Source organism: Salvelinus fontinalis, chromosome 12 (genome assembly GCF_029448725.1).
Source record: "Salvelinus fontinalis isolate EN_2023a chromosome 12, ASM2944872v1, whole genome shotgun sequence".
Classification (NCBI taxonomy): domain Eukaryota; kingdom Metazoa; phylum Chordata; class Actinopteri; order Salmoniformes; family Salmonidae; genus Salvelinus; species Salvelinus fontinalis.
The window spans coordinates 37675324-37697546 of record NC_074676.1 but is presented as its reverse complement, the minus strand read 5'-3'; the positions used below and the strand labels follow the sequence as shown (position 1 = coordinate 37697546).

General features: G+C 41.5%; 3 protein-coding genes across 7 annotated transcripts in view; 1 reads left to right on the top strand and 2 right to left on the bottom strand.

Moving 5' to 3' along the window:
- Window positions 1-12342, bottom strand: part of LOC129867324 (xyloside xylosyltransferase 1-like) — a 107196-nt gene extending 94854 nt beyond the window's left edge. Inside the window, exons 1-2 of the mRNA XM_055940653.1 lie at window positions 11968-12342; window positions 10406-11101 (exon numbers count right to left, since the gene is read on the bottom strand). Of these exons, the coding sequence (XP_055796628.1) occupies window positions 10406-10927 (522 nt within the window). The 5' untranslated portion in view covers window positions 10928-11101; window positions 11968-12342. The remainder of the gene's footprint in view (window positions 1-10405; window positions 11102-11967) is intronic.
- A 441-nt stretch (window positions 12343-12783) lies between these two features.
- Window positions 12784-19731, top strand: LOC129867323 (serine/arginine-rich splicing factor 11-like). 3 transcript variants are annotated; one of them, XM_055940650.1, is made up of 12 exons: window positions 12784-13078; window positions 13978-14111; window positions 15953-16062; window positions 16199-16285; window positions 16432-16481; window positions 16760-16890; window positions 17096-17177; window positions 17356-17469; window positions 17574-17663; window positions 18304-18393; window positions 18510-18675; window positions 18851-19731. In XM_055940650.1, exons 1-12 carry the CDS (start codon window positions 12966-12968, stop codon window positions 19073-19075), a joined length of 1392 nt encoding a protein of 463 aa, XP_055796625.1. In that variant the 5' UTR covers window positions 12784-12965; the 3' UTR covers window positions 19076-19731. The 3 variants fall into 3 exon arrangements, with proteins under 3 accessions (XP_055796625.1, XP_055796627.1, XP_055796626.1); XM_055940652.1 differs by lacking the exons at window positions 12784-13078; window positions 13978-14111 and adding exons at window positions 14118-15129; window positions 15592-15711; XM_055940651.1 differs by lacking the exons at window positions 12784-13078; window positions 13978-14111 and adding an exon at window positions 14118-15711.
- Window positions 19732-19805: 74 nt separating this feature from the next.
- LOC129867322 (ankyrin repeat domain-containing protein 13C-A-like) overlaps window positions 19806-22223 on the bottom strand; it is a 62528-nt gene continuing 60110 nt past the window's right edge. For all 3 annotated transcript variants that reach the window (XM_055940649.1, XM_055940648.1, XM_055940647.1), the window contains 3 exons: window positions 22068-22166; window positions 21591-21691; window positions 19806-21447 (listed from right to left, as the gene is read on the bottom strand). In XM_055940649.1, the coding sequence (XP_055796624.1) occupies window positions 21317-21447; window positions 21591-21691; window positions 22068-22166 (331 nt within the window). In that variant the 3' untranslated portion in view covers window positions 19806-21316. The remainder of the gene's footprint in view (window positions 21448-21590; window positions 21692-22067; window positions 22167-22223) is intronic.

Below are 22223 nucleotides of genomic sequence, written 5' to 3'. Positions count from 1 at the left end.
CGTAAGCCCATTTTCCGGTACGTAAGTGTTATGTAAGCTACCCACTAGCCACAGTGCAATTAAAGACCTTCATCACATTAATATTGGATTTAATCAATTCAAAATTCTTAACGCAACAAATGGTGATATTGCCTTTCCCAAATGACATATAGCTGAGAGCGCCTGGGCACAGAAAATGCGGGAATGAGAGCAGAAAATTCAACATTAATGATGTTTATTTATAGATTTTGCTTGTATATTTAATAGATTAAGTTATTTTTTAAGAGCTGTGGATGAATAATTCAGATAGACGGGGCAGAACTCCTCCCAACAACCCACATGTACAAAATAATACAGGAAAAGTGTAGGAGATTCCTCAGTTGTACTCTTATTACAGTTATATTCCTCAGTTGTACTGTACCAACGTCCTACTAACATTCTATTTTGACATCATTGAGCACAGCATAAAGAAAAAGAACGGCAAAAGAAAGCATTAGAGAAAAAAAACTTGCCTACAGTATCATAAAAGGTTTTTTTCTGGATCAAAATGGGGCTTGGGTGGTGGGCGTGGCCAATGGGGCGCTCGCTGACTGAAAACTTTAGAAAATGTGCTGTTTTAAAACTAATTTCGTGCTACACCATCTGAGTGACTCAGACATATAGAGTTGAGGTCGGAAGTTTACATACACCTTAGCCAAATACATATAAACTCAGTTTTTCACAATTCCTGACATTTAAATCAGAGTAAAAATTCACTGTCTTAGGTCAGTTAGGATCACCACTTTATTTTAAGAATGTGAAATGTCAGAATAATAGTTGATAGAATGATTGATTTCAGCTTTTATTTCTTTCATCACATTCCCAGTGGGTCAGAAGTTTACATGCACTCAATTAGTATTTGGTAGCATTGCCTTTAAATTGTTTAACTTGGGTCAAAGATTTTGGGTAGCATTCCACAAGCTTCCCACAATAAGTTGGGTGAATTTTGGCCCATTCCTCCTGACAGAGCTGGTGTAACTGAGTCAGGTTTGTAGGCCTCCTTGCTCGCACACGCTTTTTCAGTTCTGCCCACAATTTTTTCTATAGGGTTGAGGTCAGGGCTTTGTGATGGCCTCTCCAATACCTTGACTTTGTTGTCCTTAAGCCATTTTGCCACAACTCTGGAAGTATGCTTGGGGTCATTGTCCATTTGGAAGACCCATTTGCGACCAAGCTTTAACTTCCTGACTGATGTCTTGAGCTGTTGCTTCAATATATCCACATAATTTTCCTGCCTCATGATGCCATCTATTTTGTAAAGTGCACCAGTCCCTCCTGCAGCAAAGCACCCCCACAACATGATGCTGCCACCCCCGTGCGTCACGGTTGGGATGGTGTTCTTCGGCTTGCAAGCCTCACCCTTTTCACTCAAAACATAATGATGGTCATTATGGCCAAAGAGTTCTATTTTTATTTCATCAGACCAGAGGACATTTCTGCAAAAAGTACGATCTTTGTCCCATGTGCAGTTGCAAACTGTAGTCTGGCTTTTTTATGGCGGTTTTGGAGCAGTGACTTCTTCCTTGCTGAGCTGCTTTTCAGGTTATGTCGATATAGGACTCGTTTTACTGTGGATATAGATACTTTTGTACCGGTTCCCTCCAGCATCTTCACATGGTCCTTTGCTGTTGTTCTGGGATTGATTTGCACTTTTCACACCAAAGTACGTTCATCTCTAGGAGACAGAATGCGTCTCCTTCCTGAGCGATATGATAGCTGCGTGGTCCCATGGCGTTTATACTTGCGTACTATTGTTTGTACAGATGAACGTGGTACCTTCAGGCGTTTGGAAATTGCTCCCAAGGATGAACCAGACTTGTGGAGGTCTACAATTGTTTTTCTGAAGTCTTGGCTGATTTCTTTTGATTTTCCAATGATATCAAGCAAAGAGGCACTGAGTTTGAAGGTAGGCCTTGAAATACATCCACAGGTACACCTCCAATGGCCTCAAAATATGTCAATTAGCCTATCAGAAGCTTCTAAAGCCATGACATCATTTTATGGAATTTTCTAAGCTGTTTAACTTCTTATGGCTAGGGGCGCTATTTTCACGTTCGGATGAAAAGCGTGCCCAGAGTAAACTGTCTGCTACTCAGGCCCAGACGCTAGAATATGCATATAATAGATTTGGATAGAAAACACTCTGCAGTTTCTAAAACTGTTTGAATGATGTCTGTGAGTATAACAGAACTCATATGGCAGGCAAAAACCTGAGAAAAAATCCAACCAGGAAGTGAGAAATCTGAGGTTTGTAGGTTTTCAAGTCTTTGCCTATCCAAGATACAGTGTAAATTTGGTCCGATTGCACTTCCTAAGGCTTCCACTACATGTCAACCGTCTTTAGAACCTTGTTTCAGGCTTCTACTGTGAAGGGGGAGAGAATAAGAGCTGTTTGACTAAGGGGTTTGGCAGAATGCCATGAGCTCAGTCAGGCACGCGGCCGTGAGAGCGAGCTCTGTTCCTTTTCATGTCTAAAGACAAAGGAATTGTCCGGTTGAAACATTATTGAAGATTTATGATAAAAACATCCTAAAGATTGATTCTATACATCGTTTGACATGTTTCTACGAACTGTAATAGAACTTTGACTTTTTGTCTGGACTTAGTGCTCACGCGTTGTGCATTTGGATTACTGGACTAAACGCGTGATGGGAACAACACTTTACATCTTGCATTAATATTTTTGTTCAGTGTATTTGGTTGTAATTGAGGTAATATGTAGATGCAGTTAGGGGTAAAAATGACGAGGCAATCAGGATAGAGTAGCAGAGGTGTATGTGAAGTGTGGAAAAAGTGTGTGTGTCAATATGAATGTGTGTGTGTTTTATGTGTGTGAGTGTATGTAGTGTGTGGTGTTAATATGCATGTGTGTATGTTTTGTGTGTGTGAGTGTATGTAGTGGGTGTGTGTGTGTGAGTGTGTGTGCGCGTTGTGGTGTCAGTGTAGCATGTGTGAGTATGTGGGACGAGTCCAGTGAGTGCGCATAGAGACAGTGCAGGGGTGATGGCCAGATTTGCGATTATCGTCGAAGGAATGAGTGTTACACCGAGGCCTGTACTCTGGAGTGGGATCGATTTGGAGGTGGAGGGTCTGTCATGGTCTGGGGTGGTGTGTCACAGCATCATCGGACTGAGCTTGTTGTCATTGCAGGCAATCTCAACGCTGTGTGTTACAGGGAAGACATTCTCCTCCCTCATATGGTACCTTTCCTGCAGGCTCATCCTGACATGACCTCCAGCATGACAATGCCACCAGCCATACTGCTCATTCTGTGCGTGATTTTCTGCAAGACAGGAATGTCAGTGTTCTGCCATGGCCAGCGAAGAGCCCGGATCACAATCCCATTGAGCACCTCTGGGACCTGTTGGAGAAATGTCCGGGAACTTGCAGGTGCCTTGGTGGAAGAGTGTGGTAACATCTCACAGCAAGGACTGGCAAATCTGGTGCAGTCCATGAGGAGGAGATGCATTGCAGTACTTAATGCAGCTGGTGGCCACACTAGCTACTGACTGTTACTTTTGATTTTGACCCCCCCTTTGTTCAAGGACACATTGTTCAATTGCTGTTAGTCACATGTCTGTGGAACTTGTTCAGTTTGTCTCAGTTGAATATTGTTATGTTCATACAAGTATTTACACATGTTAAGTTTGCTGAAAATAAAAGCAGTTGACAGTGAGAGGATGTTTCTTGTTTTGCTGAGTTTAGTCAGGGTAGCCATTTGATTAACAGTTCAAGAGCCTTTTGATCCCAAAATCGGCGATCTGTTACTATTTGCTGCGTGGTAGCAAGGATTGTGACTTGGGTGGCAGGAGTTTGACAATTTTTAGGGACTTCCTCTCACACCGCCTGGTATGGAGTTCCTGGATGTCAGGGAGCTCGGCCTCAGTGATGTACTGGGCCATATGCACTACCCTCTGTATCTGTAGCGCCTTAAGGTCGGATGCCAGGCAGTTGCCATACCAAGCGGTGATGCAGCCATAGGCGGAAATCCCAGGGGGGACGGGGGGGACACGACCCCCCCATCCTGGGGAAAATATGATTTGTCCCCCCCAATATATCACTGTAAACATAACTATGTAATTTCAATAATATTAATAATACGCAATGAAAGCACTTGTACTGATTATAGACACTTAATAGCGCGTTTTTAAATTTCACAAGATTGCGACCCCCCCGCCCTTTGCCTCACAATGGTTTGATCCACTGCCAGTTCTTTAGCTTGCAAGGTAATAGAGGGCTCGTATCTACTGTCCGAAAGGCACTCAATGTACGTAACTGACGTGAGGTAATCCAGTCAATCGCGCCTTAGCAATGTATATATTTTTTTCATGTTGCAGGGTTCACACACTAGCTGAATTTGCAGAGCTAGCGCGCAAACTAAAGCAAACATTAACTATCAAGCTAGCTAGTACCTATTCCATTTATGTGGCGTCGTCAAAAATTGAATATTTGCTATCGTCAGTTTATTCCAAGATTAGCATGCAGCTGTAGTGCTTCAAAGTCCCTGTGATAAGGTTAGCGATAAACTGAAGTCCAAACTGAACAAAACTACACTCTCTTATACCATTGTCTTAAATATATTTAATGGTCTCGTTGCAAAAGCTAAATTGTCGCTAGTGAATTTATTTTTTTCACCTTTAACCAGGTAGCAAAGATTATAGCAAACACCACAGAAACGGAATTGGTGCTCGCTAGCTTTGCAAATTCAGCTATTGTTGGAAGCCTGCCAATATGAAACAAACTATGTTAAAATTTCAAAACGTTGCAGCATGTGTTGTGTAAATGTGTGTGTGCAGCTAGACCGGTCAGCCAGCCAGCCAGGTAGAAAAATGTCAGAAAAAAGTAAAAAGACGGACATCAGAGTATTTTTCAGTACACCAAAACGCAAAGTAAGAACTCTAGTAGCCTAATATCTCAAAGACCAGTTGATAAAATGTTCATAAGAAAGAAGTGAAATGCTAATGGAAATATTTCACAATGATGTCATTAGGCAGAGCAGGCAACAGATGGCACACAGACAGCAGAGCTGGGGACAGATATGCAGGGACAGACTGGCAGAGACAGGGAGTCTCAGGTAAGTTTGTTGAGTCTTTGTTTGGCAACATTATGAAAGGTTCTCAATTTTTTTGATTTGTAAAATAGGGACATAATTGGAAAATGCCATGAATACCCCCACTCTCAATTTAAACTGGTGACTAAACCAAGATTTGTTTAAGGCAATGGTATTGCTGTTGTGATTAATTGTGTAGTTTTGGGTACCGGTAGTTAGGAGTACAGCAAACACCTTATTTATTTTCTAGGAGACAGACTGTGAGTCAGTGAGGGTGGTGAAAGGGAAAGAGCCAAGGAGAGAGACTTGAGGACAGTGTCACAGCCACGGCAGGACCAGGTGTCACCCTTGTTGCCAGCAGCACCAGTATAGGGGACAGTGGCACAGCATCGTCCAGTTACCTCAGTGATGACACAAAACCATATCAGCCACACCCACAATTTATAGAACCGCAAACTCTTGCAAACGTTTCAAGAGAGAGGAACACTGCACTGATAAGGAACATTGCTATAACTATTATTATTAGTAGTATTATAATGATTTAAACAAGTTGGGACAACCCTTCAGTTAACTACTGTACCTAACAATTATCCAGTAGTAGTGATTATGGTCCCTCAATATACATTTAACATATTACAACATAGTCTATGTGTTACAGCACTACTTTTGGTGTCCCCCTCAGGAATTGCTCCTGAGAAAATTTCATGTAATTGTCCCCTCCAAGGTTGATATCAGATTTTCGCCCCTGGATGCAGCCAGTCAAGATTCTCTCAATGGTGCAGCTGCAGAACTTTGAGGATCTTGAGGGTCCTTGTCAAATCTACTCAGCTTTCCAGTCACCTTGTTAGGTAGATAATAACAGTTTCCTATCCAAATCAGAGTCAAAGATCCGCTTTGTTGAGAAGAATGTTTCCAATTTTTAAAAAGCCATATAGGCCTAACTATGTAGCTAACATTAGCTAGATACAGTACACTCAAAATATACAAAAAGACAAGAAACGGAGTGTTAGATACAAATCTAATAATAAGAACAGAATTTTGCCAGCGATTTGGTTTTGTCCAGCTGCACTGGTTTGAGAAGGGAAGCCCACATTGAGCAAAGCTTCCTCTCAGCTTTTCCTGGCTGGCTGACTCCAGTCCACTGAACAGGGGGACTAGGGTCACGGACAGTCAACCCTCTACGTCATGAGAGCCTGCAGTAAACCAACCACGGTCATTGTGGAAAGTCCCATGTCCTGTCCCATGCTTATACGCATTGACTAACAAATCATAAAGACACAAATCTGGCCAGAACCCATGGGACTAGGAAAAACAAAAAACACTTTCCTTCAGAGCACATGGACTGCTCTAGTGTCAACAAGGCCACACAAGCATATACACAGATGCAAGCACACACACGCTTGTTACAGTGTGTAACTCATACATACATGCATGCATGCATGTCTGTATGTAAAATCAGCAAAAAAAAAGAAACGTCCTCTCACTGTCAACTGCGTTTATTTTCAGCAAACTTAACATGTGTAAATATTTATATGAACATAAGATTCAACAACTGAGAGAAACTAAACAAGTTTCACAGACATGTGGCTAACAGAAATTGAATAATGTGTCCCTGAACAAAGGGGGGGGTCAAAATCAAATGTGTGGACACCAGCTGCATTAAGTACTGCAGTCCTCCTCTTCATGCACTGCACCAGATTTGCCAGTTCTTGCTGTGAGATGTTACCTGGGCATCTTTCTTTTGGTGTTTTTCAGAGTCAGTAGAAAGGCCTCTTTAGTGTCCTAAGTTTTCATAACTGTGACCTTAATTGCCTACCATCTGTAAGCTGTTAGTGTCTTAACCGTTCCACAGGTGAATTGAATTGTTTATGGTTCATTGATCAAGCATGGGAAACAGTGTTTAAACCCTTTACAATGAAGATATTTGGATTTTTACAAATTGTCTTTGAAAGACAGGGTCCTGAAACTGGGACGTTTCTTTTTTTGCTGAGTGTATGTGAGTGTGGGTCAGAGAGGCTGTAATGAGCATGGCCCCCGGCGGTGGGATAGTAGGAGTTGTTTGTTTCGTTCACAGGAGTCTCAGACAGTTGTCACTAAACAGTCAGGGAGTCACGAAAGGGTTTACATAACCACTGTCCTATGTTGGCCCTCCTGAGAGATTCATAATTACAGAAATTAGGTGAGGATTTGCAGACAACCATGTCAACATGCCATCACAGTTCACAGCCATCCCATTAGTGACTGCGTGTGTGTGTCATAGAGAGAGTGATTTGTTTCTGTGGTGGAATATTCATTTTTGTGTGTTTGGAACCACCGGGTTAGTTTGCATGAATGAGCTGACACTATATAGACAGTACCAATGAAACTTTTGGACACCTACTCATTCAAGGGTTTTTCTTTATTTTGACAATTTTCTACATTGTAGAATAATAGTGAAGACATCAAAAACTATGAAATAACAGATATGGTATCATGTAGTAAACAAAAAAATAGTCTGGTGATTATGGAGGCCAGGTCATCTGATGCAGTACTCCATCCCGCTCCTTGGTCAAATAGCCCTTACACAGCCTGGAGTTGTGTTTTGGTTCATTGTGCGCAAACCAGATGGGATGGCACGTATCGCTGCAGAATGCTGTGGTAACCATGCTGGTTAAGTGTGCCTTGAATTCTAAATAAATCACTGACAGTGTCACCAGAAAAGCACACCCACACACCTCCTCCTCCATGCTTCAGCGTGGGAACCACACATGCGGAGATCATCTGTTCACCTACTCTGTGTCTCACAAAGACATGGCGATTGGATCCAAAAATCTCAAATTTGGACTCCAGACCAAAGGACATATTTCCACCGGTCTAATGTCCATTACTCGTGTTTCTTGGCCAACGCAAGTCTCTTATGATTTGTGTCCTTTAGTTGTGGTTTCTTTGCAGCAGACCTTCTCTTTGCTTATTTGAGCTATTCTTGCCATATGGACTTGGTCTTTTACCAAATAGGGCCATCTTCTGTATACCACCGACACCTTGTCGCAAAACAACTGATTGGCTCAAACTCATTAAGGAAAGAAATTCCACAAATTAACTTTTAACAAGGCACACCTGTTAATTGAAATGCATTCCAGGTGACTAGCTCATGAAGCTGATTAAGAGAATGCCAAAAGTGTGCAAAGCTGTCATCAAGGCAAAGGGTGGCTACTTTGAAGAATCTCAAATATAAAATATATTTTAATTTGTTTAACACTTTTTTGGTTACTACATGATTCCATGTGTTATTTCAAAGTTGATGTCTTCACTATTATTCTACAATGCAGAAAATAGTAAACAAAGAAAAACCCTGGAATGAGTAGATGTGTCAAGTTGACTGGTACTGTATATACACACACACCACTTTCTATATTCAATTTCAAAAGGAAAATGTATATCCTGTAATTATTCTGCTGTATGCCCACATACATACTTGTACCTGTTCATTGCATGCAACTTTAATTGAAAAGAGAAAAACAGATGACAGAGCCATTCCTATATTACTGCACCTTCATTCTCACCACGCTTAAAGACCATGCATGGACTGTATGTGCATGGACTAAGTAATCAGACCCCTTGACTTTTTCCACATTTTATTACTTTACAGCCTTATTCCAAAATGGATGAAAAAGTTCTCCCTAATCTACACACAATACCTCATGAAGACAAAGCAAAAACAGGTTTAGAAATGTTTACAAATCTATAAAAAAAATTAAAACATGAATAGCTTATTTACATAAGTATGAGACTCGAAATTGAGCTCAGGGGCATCCTGTTTCCATTGATGATCCTTGAGACGTTTCTACAACTTGGACAGGATTGTGGCAAGGCACCGAACAATCTCCGCAGCACTGAAGGTCCCCAAGAACACAGTGGCCTCCATTCTTATATGGAAGTTTGGAACTACAAAGGACATTCAGAGACTTGTTTTCGAAGCCACTCATGTGTTGTCTTGGCTTTGTGCTTGGGTTGTTGTCCTGTTGGAAGGTGAAACTACACCCCAGTCTGAGGTCCTGAGCGCTTGGGAGCAGTTTCTCATCAAGGATCTCTGTACTTTGCTCTGTTAATCTTTGTCAATCCTGAGTAGTCTTCCAGTCCCTGCCGCTGAAAAACATCCCAACAGTATGATGCTGCCACTACCATGCTTCACCGTAGGGATGGTACCAGGTTTCCTTCAGGCGTGATGCTTGGCATTCAGACCAAAGAGTTCAATCTTGGTTTCATCAGACCAGAGAATCTTGTTTTCATGGTCTGTCTTTAGGTGCCATTTGGCAATCTCTAAGCGGGCTGTCATGTGCCTTTTACTGAGGAGTGGCTTCCATCTGACCATTACCATAAAGGCCTGATTTGGTGGAGTGCTGCAGAGATGATTGTCCTTCTGGAAGGTTCTCCCATCTCCAGAGGAACTCTGAGCTCTGTCAAAGTGACCATCGGGTTCGTCACCTCCCTGACCAAGGCCCTTCTCCCCCGATTGCGCAGTTTGGCTGGGTGGCCAGCTCTAGGAAAAGTCTTGGTGGTTCCAAACTTGTTCCATTTTAAGAATGATGGCGGCCACTGTGTTCTTTGGGATCTTCAACGCTGCAGAAATGTTTTGGTACCCTTCCCCAGGTGTGCCTTGACACAATTCTGTCTCTGCCCTCTACAAACAATTCCTTCGACGTCATGGCCTTGTTTTTGCTCTTACATGCACTGTCAACTGTGGGACCTTATAGAATGGTGAGTGCCTTTCCAAATCATGTATAATCAATTGAATTTAGCACTGGTGGACTCCAATCAAGTTGTAAATAAGGTATGTTTAATTTGTAATACATTTGCAAATATTTCTAAAACTTTTCACTTTGTCAGTGGTATTGTGTGTAGACTGAGGAATTAATAAACTTTAGAATAAGGCTGTAATGTAAGAGTGGAAAAAGTCAAGGTGTTTGAATACTTTCTGAATGCACTGTATAGTATACATAGACGGAGATAGACAGAAAGAAGTGTGTGTATCTGTCTGAGGGGTTGGGTTAAAAGCGGAAGTCTAATTTCGGTTGGAGAAAATAAAGCAGAGGGGGATGTCTAAACGAAGATGTTTTGGAAAGGCAACACTGCCCCCCTGTGTTAAACTATTCACAGTGCATTTGTGCAATTACCTGCCAGTACTCTCCTCTAAACAAAGCTTGTGTTTGCCAGGTGAGGGATTAAGCCTAATTTTTTAAAGGTTCAAACTCTAGATTCCACAGTTTAGGACTAACATTCCATTTAACACAAGCACACATACTGACCGGTGAGTGGTAATCCTGGTAAGAGATGCATCAGGGCTCCAAACAGACTTACCTCATACTGAAAAGTTCCGACGAGGAGCAGCTCCGGGAGCATCCTCTCGCCCAGCTCTCGGCTGGCCTCGTCACTCACAAAATGAAGGACTAGCACCTCTTTGTCAAGGAAGAGGCTGTATTTCGCCATGGATAACATGGCCACCCGGAACTTCTCCTGCAAGCTTCGGCTCTTGTCCACCTTCGTGAACATCATGAGGGCATGGTAGTATTGGCTGACCTCATGCCCACTGTCTGCCCTCCTAGCCCTGACTTCACCCTCCTCTCCATCCCTCTCCAACTCTCCTCCCTCAGGGTGCACCAGCCTGGTGTCCAAGGAAAGGTCTGCATCGTTCCGGTTGGTGTTGTGGCTGGCCTGGGTCTGCTTGATGCGCTTGGTGGTGCTGGAGAAATCATGCCTCTCCGACCCAAAGAAGTAGAAGGCTACAACGGCCAGCGCTGCCGTGAGGAGGAGGACAAACTGATAGGACCTGAAGGTGCTGACTCTACCCATAGTGTTGACTAGAATCCTCAGGATACCCATGCTGTGACTCCCACAGATGAATGCAGAAGCTCTGTTATTGTCTCAGCTTGAAGAATATGGGGATGAACCCTGAGTTTAACATGCTGGATCCTTATTGCGCAGTGTTGGTTTCAGAAAGGAGCCATTAATTTACTAGTCTTGTCCACACCCTGACAAGGTTGAGAAGTCCTTTTCCTATAAAAGGAATGAATTACTAAGGTCAGTCTACCTTAGTTGAAATGTACAAAGTGTTCATTATTTTCACATGAAAGAAATGTGGTGTAGCTAATGCAAAATAAATGCATCCAGAATAAAGTCATGTTCTTAAAAAATAATTAACACAGCAATTCTTGCAACAGACAGTGTGAAGAGCTAAGCTGAGTTTGAAAAGATTTGCATGAAAATCTCCAACAGTGTCTTCCAATGCTTGCATTTGGCTACCATGTTATTCAGCATGCAATGACCTAGCCCAAGATGTACTCTTAAGGAGCCTAAGGTTACCATTCCTACTGAAGCTTCAAGGACCTTACATTTTATTTCCAGCAGTAGACTGCCTCTGGCAGACAAAACAGCCAAATACTCCATTTAAACGTGAATCATTTCAAATACGGTTCAAGAAAAAAATCCCTTTACTTTCATATCACATAAAGTTATTTCACATGCTAAATACACACTATAGATTGTTTTAACCGGCTTTACCACAGTTGGAGCCGACAGTATTTTTCAGTGACAACACATTTCAGAGCATGCGAGATAGCTACTTAGAACAAATGGTCCCTCGTCTGTCATCTGTAAACACGGGCTGTAAACATGGAGATATAGTCATGTAGGAACTCCAACCCTATAAAAAAGGTGTATCAATAACGTTTTATTTTTTCTAAATTGTTTCTTGCTGATATGAAATAAGGTCCTTATGCTTCCAAAATCGTACCGCAAGCGATGTGTATTAATGTTCAGACCGAACTAAAACAGAATAATTCTTCCTCCAATGACTTGTTTGTGACGGAGTGTAGCCATGCAACAGTAAAGAACAAGAAAACAGTACACATGTATTAACTCACCATGTTAGTGTTGGAGAACTCTCGATACAGAGAAAGTTGTGACCGCTGAGTTGGAGCAGGCAGACTGGTACCAACGAGAGTACAGTCAAAGATGTGTATAACCTAACCTCATTGTTCTGTGGTACAGTATTATCAAGCTAGCTAACACTAGCTCTGTTAAAGATGCACATTTTGGAAGCAACAGGTTTGTACAGACACAATACATGTCACGAGCACGGCAAATTATTCCCCTGGTGACTATATAGCTTGTCAACTTGAAATAAAAATAAACATTTGCATAAAATTGGTATTCAGACTATAGATAAGATGTTTTGTAGCTAGCTTGTCACACTAATCTAAATGCCACTTCCGGTGATGACGTTTAAATCACTCCCCTAGATTGATGCCGCGTTCATAACAACTGGCGTCTCGGCAACCTCCGACGTCAGTGACTTCCAGTCAACTGGGACGTCGGGAAAAAACGAGCTCCAAATAGGAAAAATCGTTTTGAACGGTTATCCAACTCGGAATTCCAAGTCAGGAATGCGGGTGCTCTTTTTAGAGCTCCGATTTTCCGACCTAAATATCATTGACATCCAGTTGTTTTGAACGCAGCATCAGTTCATTGCTTCTCCCGCCGACTGATTCGAAACCTGACAAAACGCACAAAGTGGTATCTAAGTAGCTACTATAAGTGAAACCGTATACAAGAACAGTTAATGGTAATGGTAAATTGGTGAACAATTTATTTTGAAAAACAGAATTTGCCGTACTGGTGGTAAGTCAGCACTGCCACGCCTATCATACGGAGGGCGGGTAGGCCATATCACATGACTGAATCAAGAAGACCTAGCTACAATATATTCTAGCTAATGGCGGTGGGAATTCAATTGTGTGTAGCAGCTAGCTAGTTGTTTGACAGCACAATTCTAATTTAAGTTCTTTAGATGCTAATTTAGCTGGGATCTTACATCTAGCTTGACTTTGTGCGTTTCAAATTGACAAACTAGTCGTGGAAAATGACGAACGTTATTCAAGTGACAAATGTGTCTCCGAGCACCACCTCCGAACAGATGAGAACTCTCTTCGGATTTCTGGGAAATATTGAAGAGCTTAAGTTATTTCCACCCGAGTGAGTATTCTGAATATGAAACAATGTAGTTAGTTAGCTGGCTAGCGACATAGCTAGCTACATTTTCAATAATATTTTTTTTAAATGGTCATAGTGCTGTTTGGGGCCTGTGCGGCCATAGTATACCTTAACTAGCATAGCACACTTGCGCCACTCTAGCTCGCGCCTAACGTTACTTTTCAACGCTCGCAATTTAGCTAGCTAACGTTAGTTAACGATGGATGATGGTTAACTAGTTAATTTTGTAGTAAATGCTGTTGCATCAATTTTTATATAGACGATATATACGAACTCTTGCCCACACTACCTATATGGAACATTGGCTAGCTAGTAAACTAGCTAAATTATACCAACCACCGAAAAACAAAGCAGGCCCGCAGTGCAGTCAATGGTAACGTTAGTTGATCCATATAACTTTAATTAGAATACTTAATTAATTGTTATAATATTAATCTGTTAATTGTTGTTTTTCGTTATTTAATATAATCTCCTGAGTTGACCAAACAAACTGGAAGCAGAAGCTGTTTTGAATCTTTGAATTACCCTCGCCATGCTATGAAATAACCGGGCAGGGTAGTAGGAGCTAGCCTAATTTATTTGTTCTGTGCTTTGCTGTTTTTCACCTGTCGAATTACACCTGGCTGCACTGCAGTTAAGGTAGGAATTAGGAGACTTCTTGATCATCCCTCTGAATCTCTCGTGGCAAAGAAAAGACTGCAATAGATGTTTTTTCATCTCTTCCCAATTGTAGCATACAAGATGCTTCATTAGAAAAGTGATTAGTGAGCATTTATGTTTTCACGAATAAGCTATACTAACCATTGTTAGAACTTTGTTTCTGTTACCTTATGTCGAGAATCTTTGTATTTCTTGCACAACAAATTTGTATTTTCTTCCAGTGAATCTCCCTTGCCTGTGACTTCACGTGTCTGTTTTGTAAAGTTCCTTGAGACGGAGTCGGTTGGAGTGTCCCAGCATCTGACCAACACCGTCTTCGTGGACAGAGCCCTGATTGTTGTCCCATTTGCAGAAGGTTGGTGATCTTTGTCCAATTTCTAATGTTTTCCAACATACTATATGAACTAACAAAGCTTAACCAAACCCGATGCTACATCCAAAACCATACACTATTTGGATTGTTGCAAAAATTTGGAAATATACTAGGGGTAAAAGGGGATTATGTGTGATCTTGCTGTTCTAGCATATTTTTATTTTTTTAAACTTCTCTCTCTGTCATTTGTGTTGTGGTTTTCATAGTGAACAAGGCATTTGCAGAATCCCTTCCATGCTGACTGAAAAGGGTCCTCTACAACCATCAGGATATTAGACAAATAAATGGCCACTCGGCTCACGAGTCCCTTCCCACTGTTCTGCTGTAAAGATTAACTCTCTTTCTCTATGTCCAAGGCATTCTTTTCATTATAAGGGTAACCACTCAATGAACCATAGCAATAGCAGGGCCTGAGGGCTCGCCCTGTCCCGCATATCAACAATCTCAAATCTGGACACTTAAGAGATTTAAAGTTTGATAAAGGTCACAATCAGTAGTGGGTTTGCATTTGATCAGCTAAAGGAAGCATGCAAAGGTAAATTAACTAATTGCAGCTGTGCATGCCAGAGTAGATTTGTATAGTACTAGGTCTACATCAATTTGGTTCATTCTAGCTACAGTCCTGGAAGATTCTGAACACCATTTTGGTCATGATTATGAAGATTCACATGCGTATCTTCTTTTTTTACCTTAACCCATCCAATTTGAAAAGCTGTGTTTCAGTCCTTTTATATATGTGTATCTCCATTCCCACATACTGCAGGTAAAATAACTCTGGTTGTTGCAGTGAAATGCTTTATAATGATCCTCTCCACTTGACTCTGAAAGGGTTCAGTAAGACAAACGTTTAACAGTGGTTTTTCTTTTTGTTGTTGTGTTTTACAGTTCTTTTTCCTGGTTCAGCCAGCCCTATATACCAGGCCCTGCTGAAAATGCCACCCAACAGTTTTGTCTTCTGCAGCTTATCCTGTTTCTCAAGTGTCCTTTCTGTCATTTCTCTGTAAATATGAAAAGTTGTTTGATTTGAAATTAGCTTAATTTCAGATTGCACACCCATGGATCATCTCATAAGATTTTCCTTTTATTTAACTATTGTATAAGATTCTCCTTCAGCATTGGGCACCATTGTATTCGGCCTTTTGCTGGAATTTTCCGTTATTTATAAGAGCCTACTCTGTACTTGTTTTTTTCCTTGTCAGCATTTCTGTAAGTTTCAAGTTAAGTTAAACTTTACAACACTGTACCTGGTGAATACAGTAGCCGGTCAAGTGTCGTAGGCTCTTTGGAAGAAAGAAGCCATCAGCAAAAGCCCAGAAAACAGAATTTGGTTGAGCAATTTTTTTAAATGTAATTTATTGTAATGGTAAGTGTTTGAGGCAAAAGTAATGAACTGTTCCCTGCTGTTGACGCCAAAATCATGAACTTTGTTTTGTGTATCTTGATGTTTTTGTGTGCTTTGTAGCGAAGCAGCCGACGCGTATCGCTTGTTCATAAAACATCTAATGAAACTTGAGAGCACATCCCACTGGACAACCGGCTGTGCTTGCTTACGTTTGGTTCATGACTTAAAAAACAAGTACAGGTGATACAATCTTGGCAGTGTTGACCACAGTGTGTATTGTGACTTTGTTCTCGTAGTAGTATTCTGAAATCATACTAAACAAGTCAGCGACCAACATTTTCAGACATCACAAAATGGAATGTATATCTTGCTACATATCTATTGTAGTAAGAGTAGTTAGCCTGAGGTGGTCTGTCTGTGGCTCTGTTTGAGTGTGGTGTATGTTTGCGGAGACCTGTACTGATTCTGTGTTTTTCTCCAGGAGTGATTCCTGATGAGTCTAAAGCTCTGTCACTGCTGGCACCAGCGAACGCTGTGGCAGGATGCATGCCTGGAGGGGGCCTTCTCCCCACTCCAAATCATTTGGCGTCTGTAAGTGTTTTGCAGGGACTGTATCTATTGGTGTTGTATTGAGACCTATTAACTGTAACCATGTAAGGCCCCATTTTCTTCACAGCAAAAAAGTAGCTGAAAAGACGATTTGTCTATGTATCCCTTGTTCTGGCAGATGGGGGGTGTGCCCCTTTCAGCTCTTGGAAATCCCAACATGGATCCCATGGTTGCCATGGGCATGTCTGGCAACATGAACCCTCAGGTTGGACATGGCTACTTTCTACACTACTCTTTGTACTTTTAAAACAGCTCTAGGTTATAACATTAATAGCATAACAAATTTTCTGATAACCTATTGGTGGAATTATCACATTTTATATAGCTATGCATTTGTGTTCTCTGTTTTAGGCCCTCTCTGCTGACTTTCTGAAGCTTATGCAATCCATGGATCCTACTAAGTAAGTATCACTCCCAATTCTAACCAGTCTAAAGAATATTATTCAAACAGTTGTTATTGAATATGTGGTATAGTCATCTGCATTATTTCTGTGTGACTAACTGGGTTTTATTTGGTCCTGTATGGCTCCATTGGTAGAGCATGGCACTTGCACAATCAGGGTTGTGGGTTCGATTTCTGGGGCCAGCCATATGTAAAATGTGTGCATGTATGACTAAGTTGCTTTGGATAAAAGTGTCTGCTAAATGGCACTTATTGCTATTATTTTGACCATTGCAGGATGAATCCAATGGCTGCTGGTATGATGGTTAATCATGGTATGAAGAATGACTCCAATAAGGAGATTGAGGCTGCCATGAAGAGGGTCAGAGAGGCCCAGTCTCTCATCTCTGCAGCTATTGAGCCTGGAAGTGAGTTCTCACTAATTTAGACCACTTTTATATTTGCAGTATTACCCTTGTATTTTGACTGACTCATTCCTATCCTCTATTATGCTCTTCCTTGCATCTGCAGGCATTGTCGTTGTAAGGGTAATGTTTATTTTCAGATTTGTGTTACATTGGAGTTTCCTGAACTTTTTTTTTTTTTTTTTTTTACTGGTAAATGTCATTGCAGATAAGAAAGACGACAAGCGCAAACATTCCCGCTCCAGCTCTCGGTCAAGGCGGAGGAGGTCCAGGTCTCGCTCTCGTTACAGGTGTGCCACTGATGAAACTGCTAACATTCAGCAATTTTGGGCATGTGCTGAATGTTAGCCCCACTGTACCAGTATATTCATGAGTTCATATTGGCAAACTTGAGTTGAGTGCATAGATTAGGTGGGACAGCTCTGAGTTCTGTTTTTTTTTTTTTTTTACCTTTTGATCTGATTGCAGGCGATCGAAGAGCAGGTCTCGACGGAGGTCGCACTCGAGGAGCTGGAGGCGGTCGAAGAGCCCCCGCAGAAGGAAGTCCCACTCCAGAGAGAGGGGCAGACGCAGCAAATCCAGGTGTGTCCATCTAGTGTTTTATTCACAGTGGGGGTCAGGAAAATGCATGATGTACCTGTATCAGGATTCCTTCAATTCATTGTTTGCCTTTGTTTTTCCTGTAGGGATAAGAAGAAAGAGGAGAAATCTAAGAAGCGCTCCAAGACTCCGCCTAAGAGCTACAGCAGTACCAGGAGGTCTCGAAGCGTCAGTCGGTGAGTGGTTTAAATACAGGAGGAGTCTGCTGGTATGATGGTTAATCAATGGTCCCGTGTGGCTCAGTTGGTAGAGCATGGTGCTTGCAATGCCAGGGTTGTGGGTTCGATTCCCGCGGTGGGGAAAGTATGAAAATGTATGGTCTCACTACTGTACATCGCTTTGGATAAGAGCGGCTGCTAAAAAAAATATATATATTGTTAGCTTGACCTAAATGCATTGATCCCGCTTGATATTCTAGACCTTTTCAGGAATCCAAAAACAACCAGTGGAATATAGGATTAAAGTAACTGTCCAGGGACAATCTCACTTTTAAAAGTTAACTCAAACCCAAATAATGTTGTTGACTCGTATTTGTGGCCAAAGAAAGAAAAAAGAAGAAAAAAAACACCTCAGACATGCATTTAAACAGACTGTTAAAAAAATGCTTGCTATTTCCTCAGAGGATATCACCCTCCTGAGGATGACCTGGCCAATCAGTGGTCTACTCGCATAGATATTTTTAATGTCCTGTATACGCCCACACCATTCTAACAAAGCTGTTTTTTAACATGCTTAAATAAACATTTTGTGAAGGAAAACCGTTTCTCATATTGTAATTCATTGGTTTCCTTCGCATCTCTATCTGGTCTTCAACAGGAGACGTAGAAGAAGCCGCAGTGCCTCTCGGTCACCAAAGAAGTCCAGGTCCCCAAAGAGGAAACTGTCCAGGTCCCCTTCCCCTAGAAGGTGAGTGTGATACATGAGATGGTCCTCCTGGTTCAGAACCACACTGGACTCCACAGTGCAGTAATCTGTAGGTATACCTGTCTGTTTAAATACAATGGTTCTTGTCCCCCCCACAGGCACAAGAAGGACAAAAAGAAGGACAAAGAGCGAGAGAAGGACAGGGATCGCGAGAGGAAAGAGGTCAGAGGCCGAGACGAAAGAGAACGATCCACCAGCAAGAAGAGCAAAGACCAGGAGAAGGACCACGACTGTAAATCTGACAGCGAGAAAGGAGATGTCAAGGTGTGCAACCACTGACTTTCCCTTATTAACACATCTCATTCTAACATCAGTTAAATGTCTATCAAAATAGTTTTTTAGCCAGGACTAGCCTTAAACTGTGTCCGGGGAAAACCGACAATGAATGTTGTCATGTCCTAACTGACCTGTTTCATTTTCCTTTCATTTTGTTGTTCAGAGCTCTTTGCTCTTGCAGGTGACCAGGGATTATGATGAGGAGGAGCAGGGCTATGACAGTGGAAAAGAGGTAGAGGAAGAAGAGAGGAAGAGCAACTCTGATTCGGCGTCATCCCCTAAGCCCCGGGAGGAGTCTGAAAAGAAGCCTGCAGAGGAGAGCGGCAAGAAGTCCAAACAGAACGGAGATGACCACCATGATGAGGACGACATGGAGATGAGTGACTGAGTGCACCAGAGAGACCCAGCCAGGTGACATCATGGATCACTCAAAACCTTAAATTAATACTTGCAGGTGTCTGCTGTTTTGTAGTCTTATTGGAGTTGCATTTTAGAGACCGGTTAGGGAAAATCTTGTTCTGTTTGGAATAGCCAGTTTATTTCTGTAGTGGACTTCACCAGTGAGCATGTGTAGGAATTTGGCCCAAATGAGTACCTTTTTTGTAAAATATGACAGTTTAAAAATTAAAAAAATGCCACATTGCTGTACTTTTAAGTTGAAGGGCCTGTTGAATGTGAAGTTTTGAAAGCGTTTTCTATTTTTGTCCTCTAAGATTTTATTCATCTTGAACGTAGAGGAACTGTGTTCTCCTAAAATGGTGTATATTTACATTTTACAGGACAGGGTTTAGTCCCCAGCTTACTCACTGTTAATCATATTTATCCTGGTACCATTCTGTTTTTGGTGCAGTGCAGCTTTCTATTCTTTGTTAGAATCCTGATAAATTGACTTCTGTGAAGTATTTAATACTGTTGTCCAGTCATACCCTCCCACCCCTGTGACGATATACTGTAGATCAAAATGAGTGTTTGTGGATTATGATGAACACCCTGTACTGTCTGCAACATGTTTTACAAAGGATCTAATAAAACTTGGTCAACATGGTTGTGTGGTGGGATATGTTCAATAACCTGCACCAGTTTTGAAATGCATGATAAACAAATGGTACACAAGTTCATTGAGATGTGAACTTTTTATTTGAGTACTTTTTTCATATGAAAATAGTGTGGCAGGCTTTTACAAGGTCTATTGCTGTACAGCTGACATGAAAATGCATGTGTACATTAGGGCCTGGCTGCTAAAGCCAGAGTCAGAAGTAAAAACATTCAGCACACAAAGTGAAGCACACTTCCATTTGCAGCACTAACCAGTAGTACGTGGAAGCTTGATAAACACTGGCTATGTCAATAGGCCACCGATCAATGTAAATAGAAAATTTGTCAGAGTACAAAGCAGTCTGCCATGTCTACTGGTGCTGAATTGATAACCCTACAGCTCAGTGAACCCTGTTGCACCCAACAGAACCACATGAGCACCACTTCAGCGAAGTCCCATTTCATTCCTGAAGAAAGGCATAGTTGAGCTTATTGGATTTGACCTCAACTAAAGAGCAACATTCTTGCAAACAGGACTTGACAAACTGTTCTTGAAACACATGAACACTCCTGAAATCCTAACTGCCAAATAGTCCAGTCCTTGGACACAAAACTCAAGGATGATCTAAGATGCTTTGTACACTTGGCTCACACATAGGTATGCAAGGAAGATGTCAACTAAGACTTGACTTCCGTCTGACAAAGACAAAAAAAACTAAGAATTGGAGACTTTCACCAGCCCAATATTCTATGTACAAAAATATCCATTGCCACCACGATACAAATCAATGACCTCATGGGAGAAATAACATCAACTAACCTTTGCATGAAACTTCCTGTCATAGAAGACCTCTACTCCCATATTAACAAAAATAAATAAAAAAATACAATCATAAAAAGAGGTATTTACACCTTGCGCAGGGAAAGGCCTGGTTTTTCATACCTGCACCTGTAAAAAGTTAATTTACATTGTACTTCATTTCGTACCTAATCATCTACAGATAACTTGTAATCTCAAACAATTTACACCTCCTGGTTAATTTTCATTAACTGAAGTGTAGTCTGTTACATAGTTTAGGTAAAATATGAAAACAAGGCTTGTAATAACTTAATGCCACGCTTGCTGCCAGTCAAATAGAAGACAACTCCGCTCTAGTACAATTAAAATTCCTAGCATTGCTTCCAGGTGGATGTGTTTCAGATGATGTTCCAAAGGGTTGAGTATCGACTGGTGCAGTAGGTCCGCCACCTCTGCTGTCCAGGCCAACTCAGCCCAGTACGGACTGGCTGTAGTGCATCTAAACAGTGCCCAAAGTTCAATGACGCTACTCCAAACAAAGCTCTGGATAGTAGCTACTTGTTGTTTACAGTGGAACAGTATTTATTATTCTTCACATACGTCCCATACAGTGAATTCAGTGCTTTACTACAGGTCAGTTAACCATAATCCCTTTATAAACATTACATGCACAACATATTTTCACTTCCATTTAAAATCTCACACATTCAATTTATTTTTGTTCTCCTACGACAATTTGATGAAATATCAATGCCTTTTCATAGGTGACCACTTTCCAGTGTCCAGCCGAAGGGGTTAAAGGTCAGGGAAGCGGCTGGGGTCCTCTTTGTACTCATTGGGAATGGTGAAGATGGACTGCTCAAACTCGTCGTAGCGGAACTCTTGAAAAGTCACCGTGGCCGTAATGGTTGGAAAGACAGGGATATCTGTGTGGGGAAACGACAAAGGGAAACATGTTATAACATCATCAGGAAATAGATCTGGTCAGCCAGTCAGTATACATCCAACTGGATATCTTTTACTGTACAATACGTTTACCACTGACAAAGCAGTATACGATAGTACTTACCCAGCTTGACAGGGAAACCAGGTGGGAGTTTCATTTGAACAAACTCTCTGAGTTTATTAAAGTGCTTGAAGGGTGCGATCACCTCCAGAACGTTTAATAACCTGAAAACAAACAACAAAAAGGTATTTCATTCTCACTCAATAAAGAATGGATTTCATGCATCACTTCATGCCAGAGAGTACTGCAGGCTACATTCACTGCCACATTCAATTAGTGATGGGGATAATAATAATGAGAGAACGAGGTCTCCGCACACCACAAAAAAGGAGGCTATCAGGCACTTTGTGTCAATCAACCTATTTAGCCCAGAATAAGCAAAAACTAGGTTCACTTCATACAAGCTTAATCTCAGATATCAATATTTCGTGAATTTTTATTATGAAATGCTATTAAAATTAGTAAATGATCCCATTTGGCAACTACTGCTGTCTGGCTAGACTTAAAGGTCATCTGGGGGAGATCGAAGAGAAGACTTACGATTCAATGCCCAGCGGGAAGTCTTGACTCATGGCTACGGTCGCTTTGAAATTCTTCTTGCTCTCCTTGCATACCAGCTCTCTTCCTAGATGAGGCGCTCTGAAGGAGAAAAAGAGGGAAAATGTCTGTCAGAAAATGAGGTGAAAATGAGGTAAA

What these genes read in the sequence shown, in the direction of transcription:
- LOC129867323 (XM_055940650.1), top strand. Translation starts at nt 12,966, where the DNA reads ATGACGAACGTTATTCAAGTGACAAATGTGTCTCCGAGCACCACCTCC. An exon ending in CTGGCAACATGAACCCTCAG is followed by an intron (nt 16,286 to 16,431) that starts GTTGGACATGGC and finishes TCTCTGTTTTAG; the next exon opens with GCCCTCTCTGCTGACTTTCT. An exon ending in AGGTCTCGAAGCGTCAGTCG is followed by an intron (nt 17,664 to 18,303) that starts GTGAGTGGTTTA and finishes GGTCTTCAACAG; the next exon opens with GAGACGTAGAAGAAGCCGCA.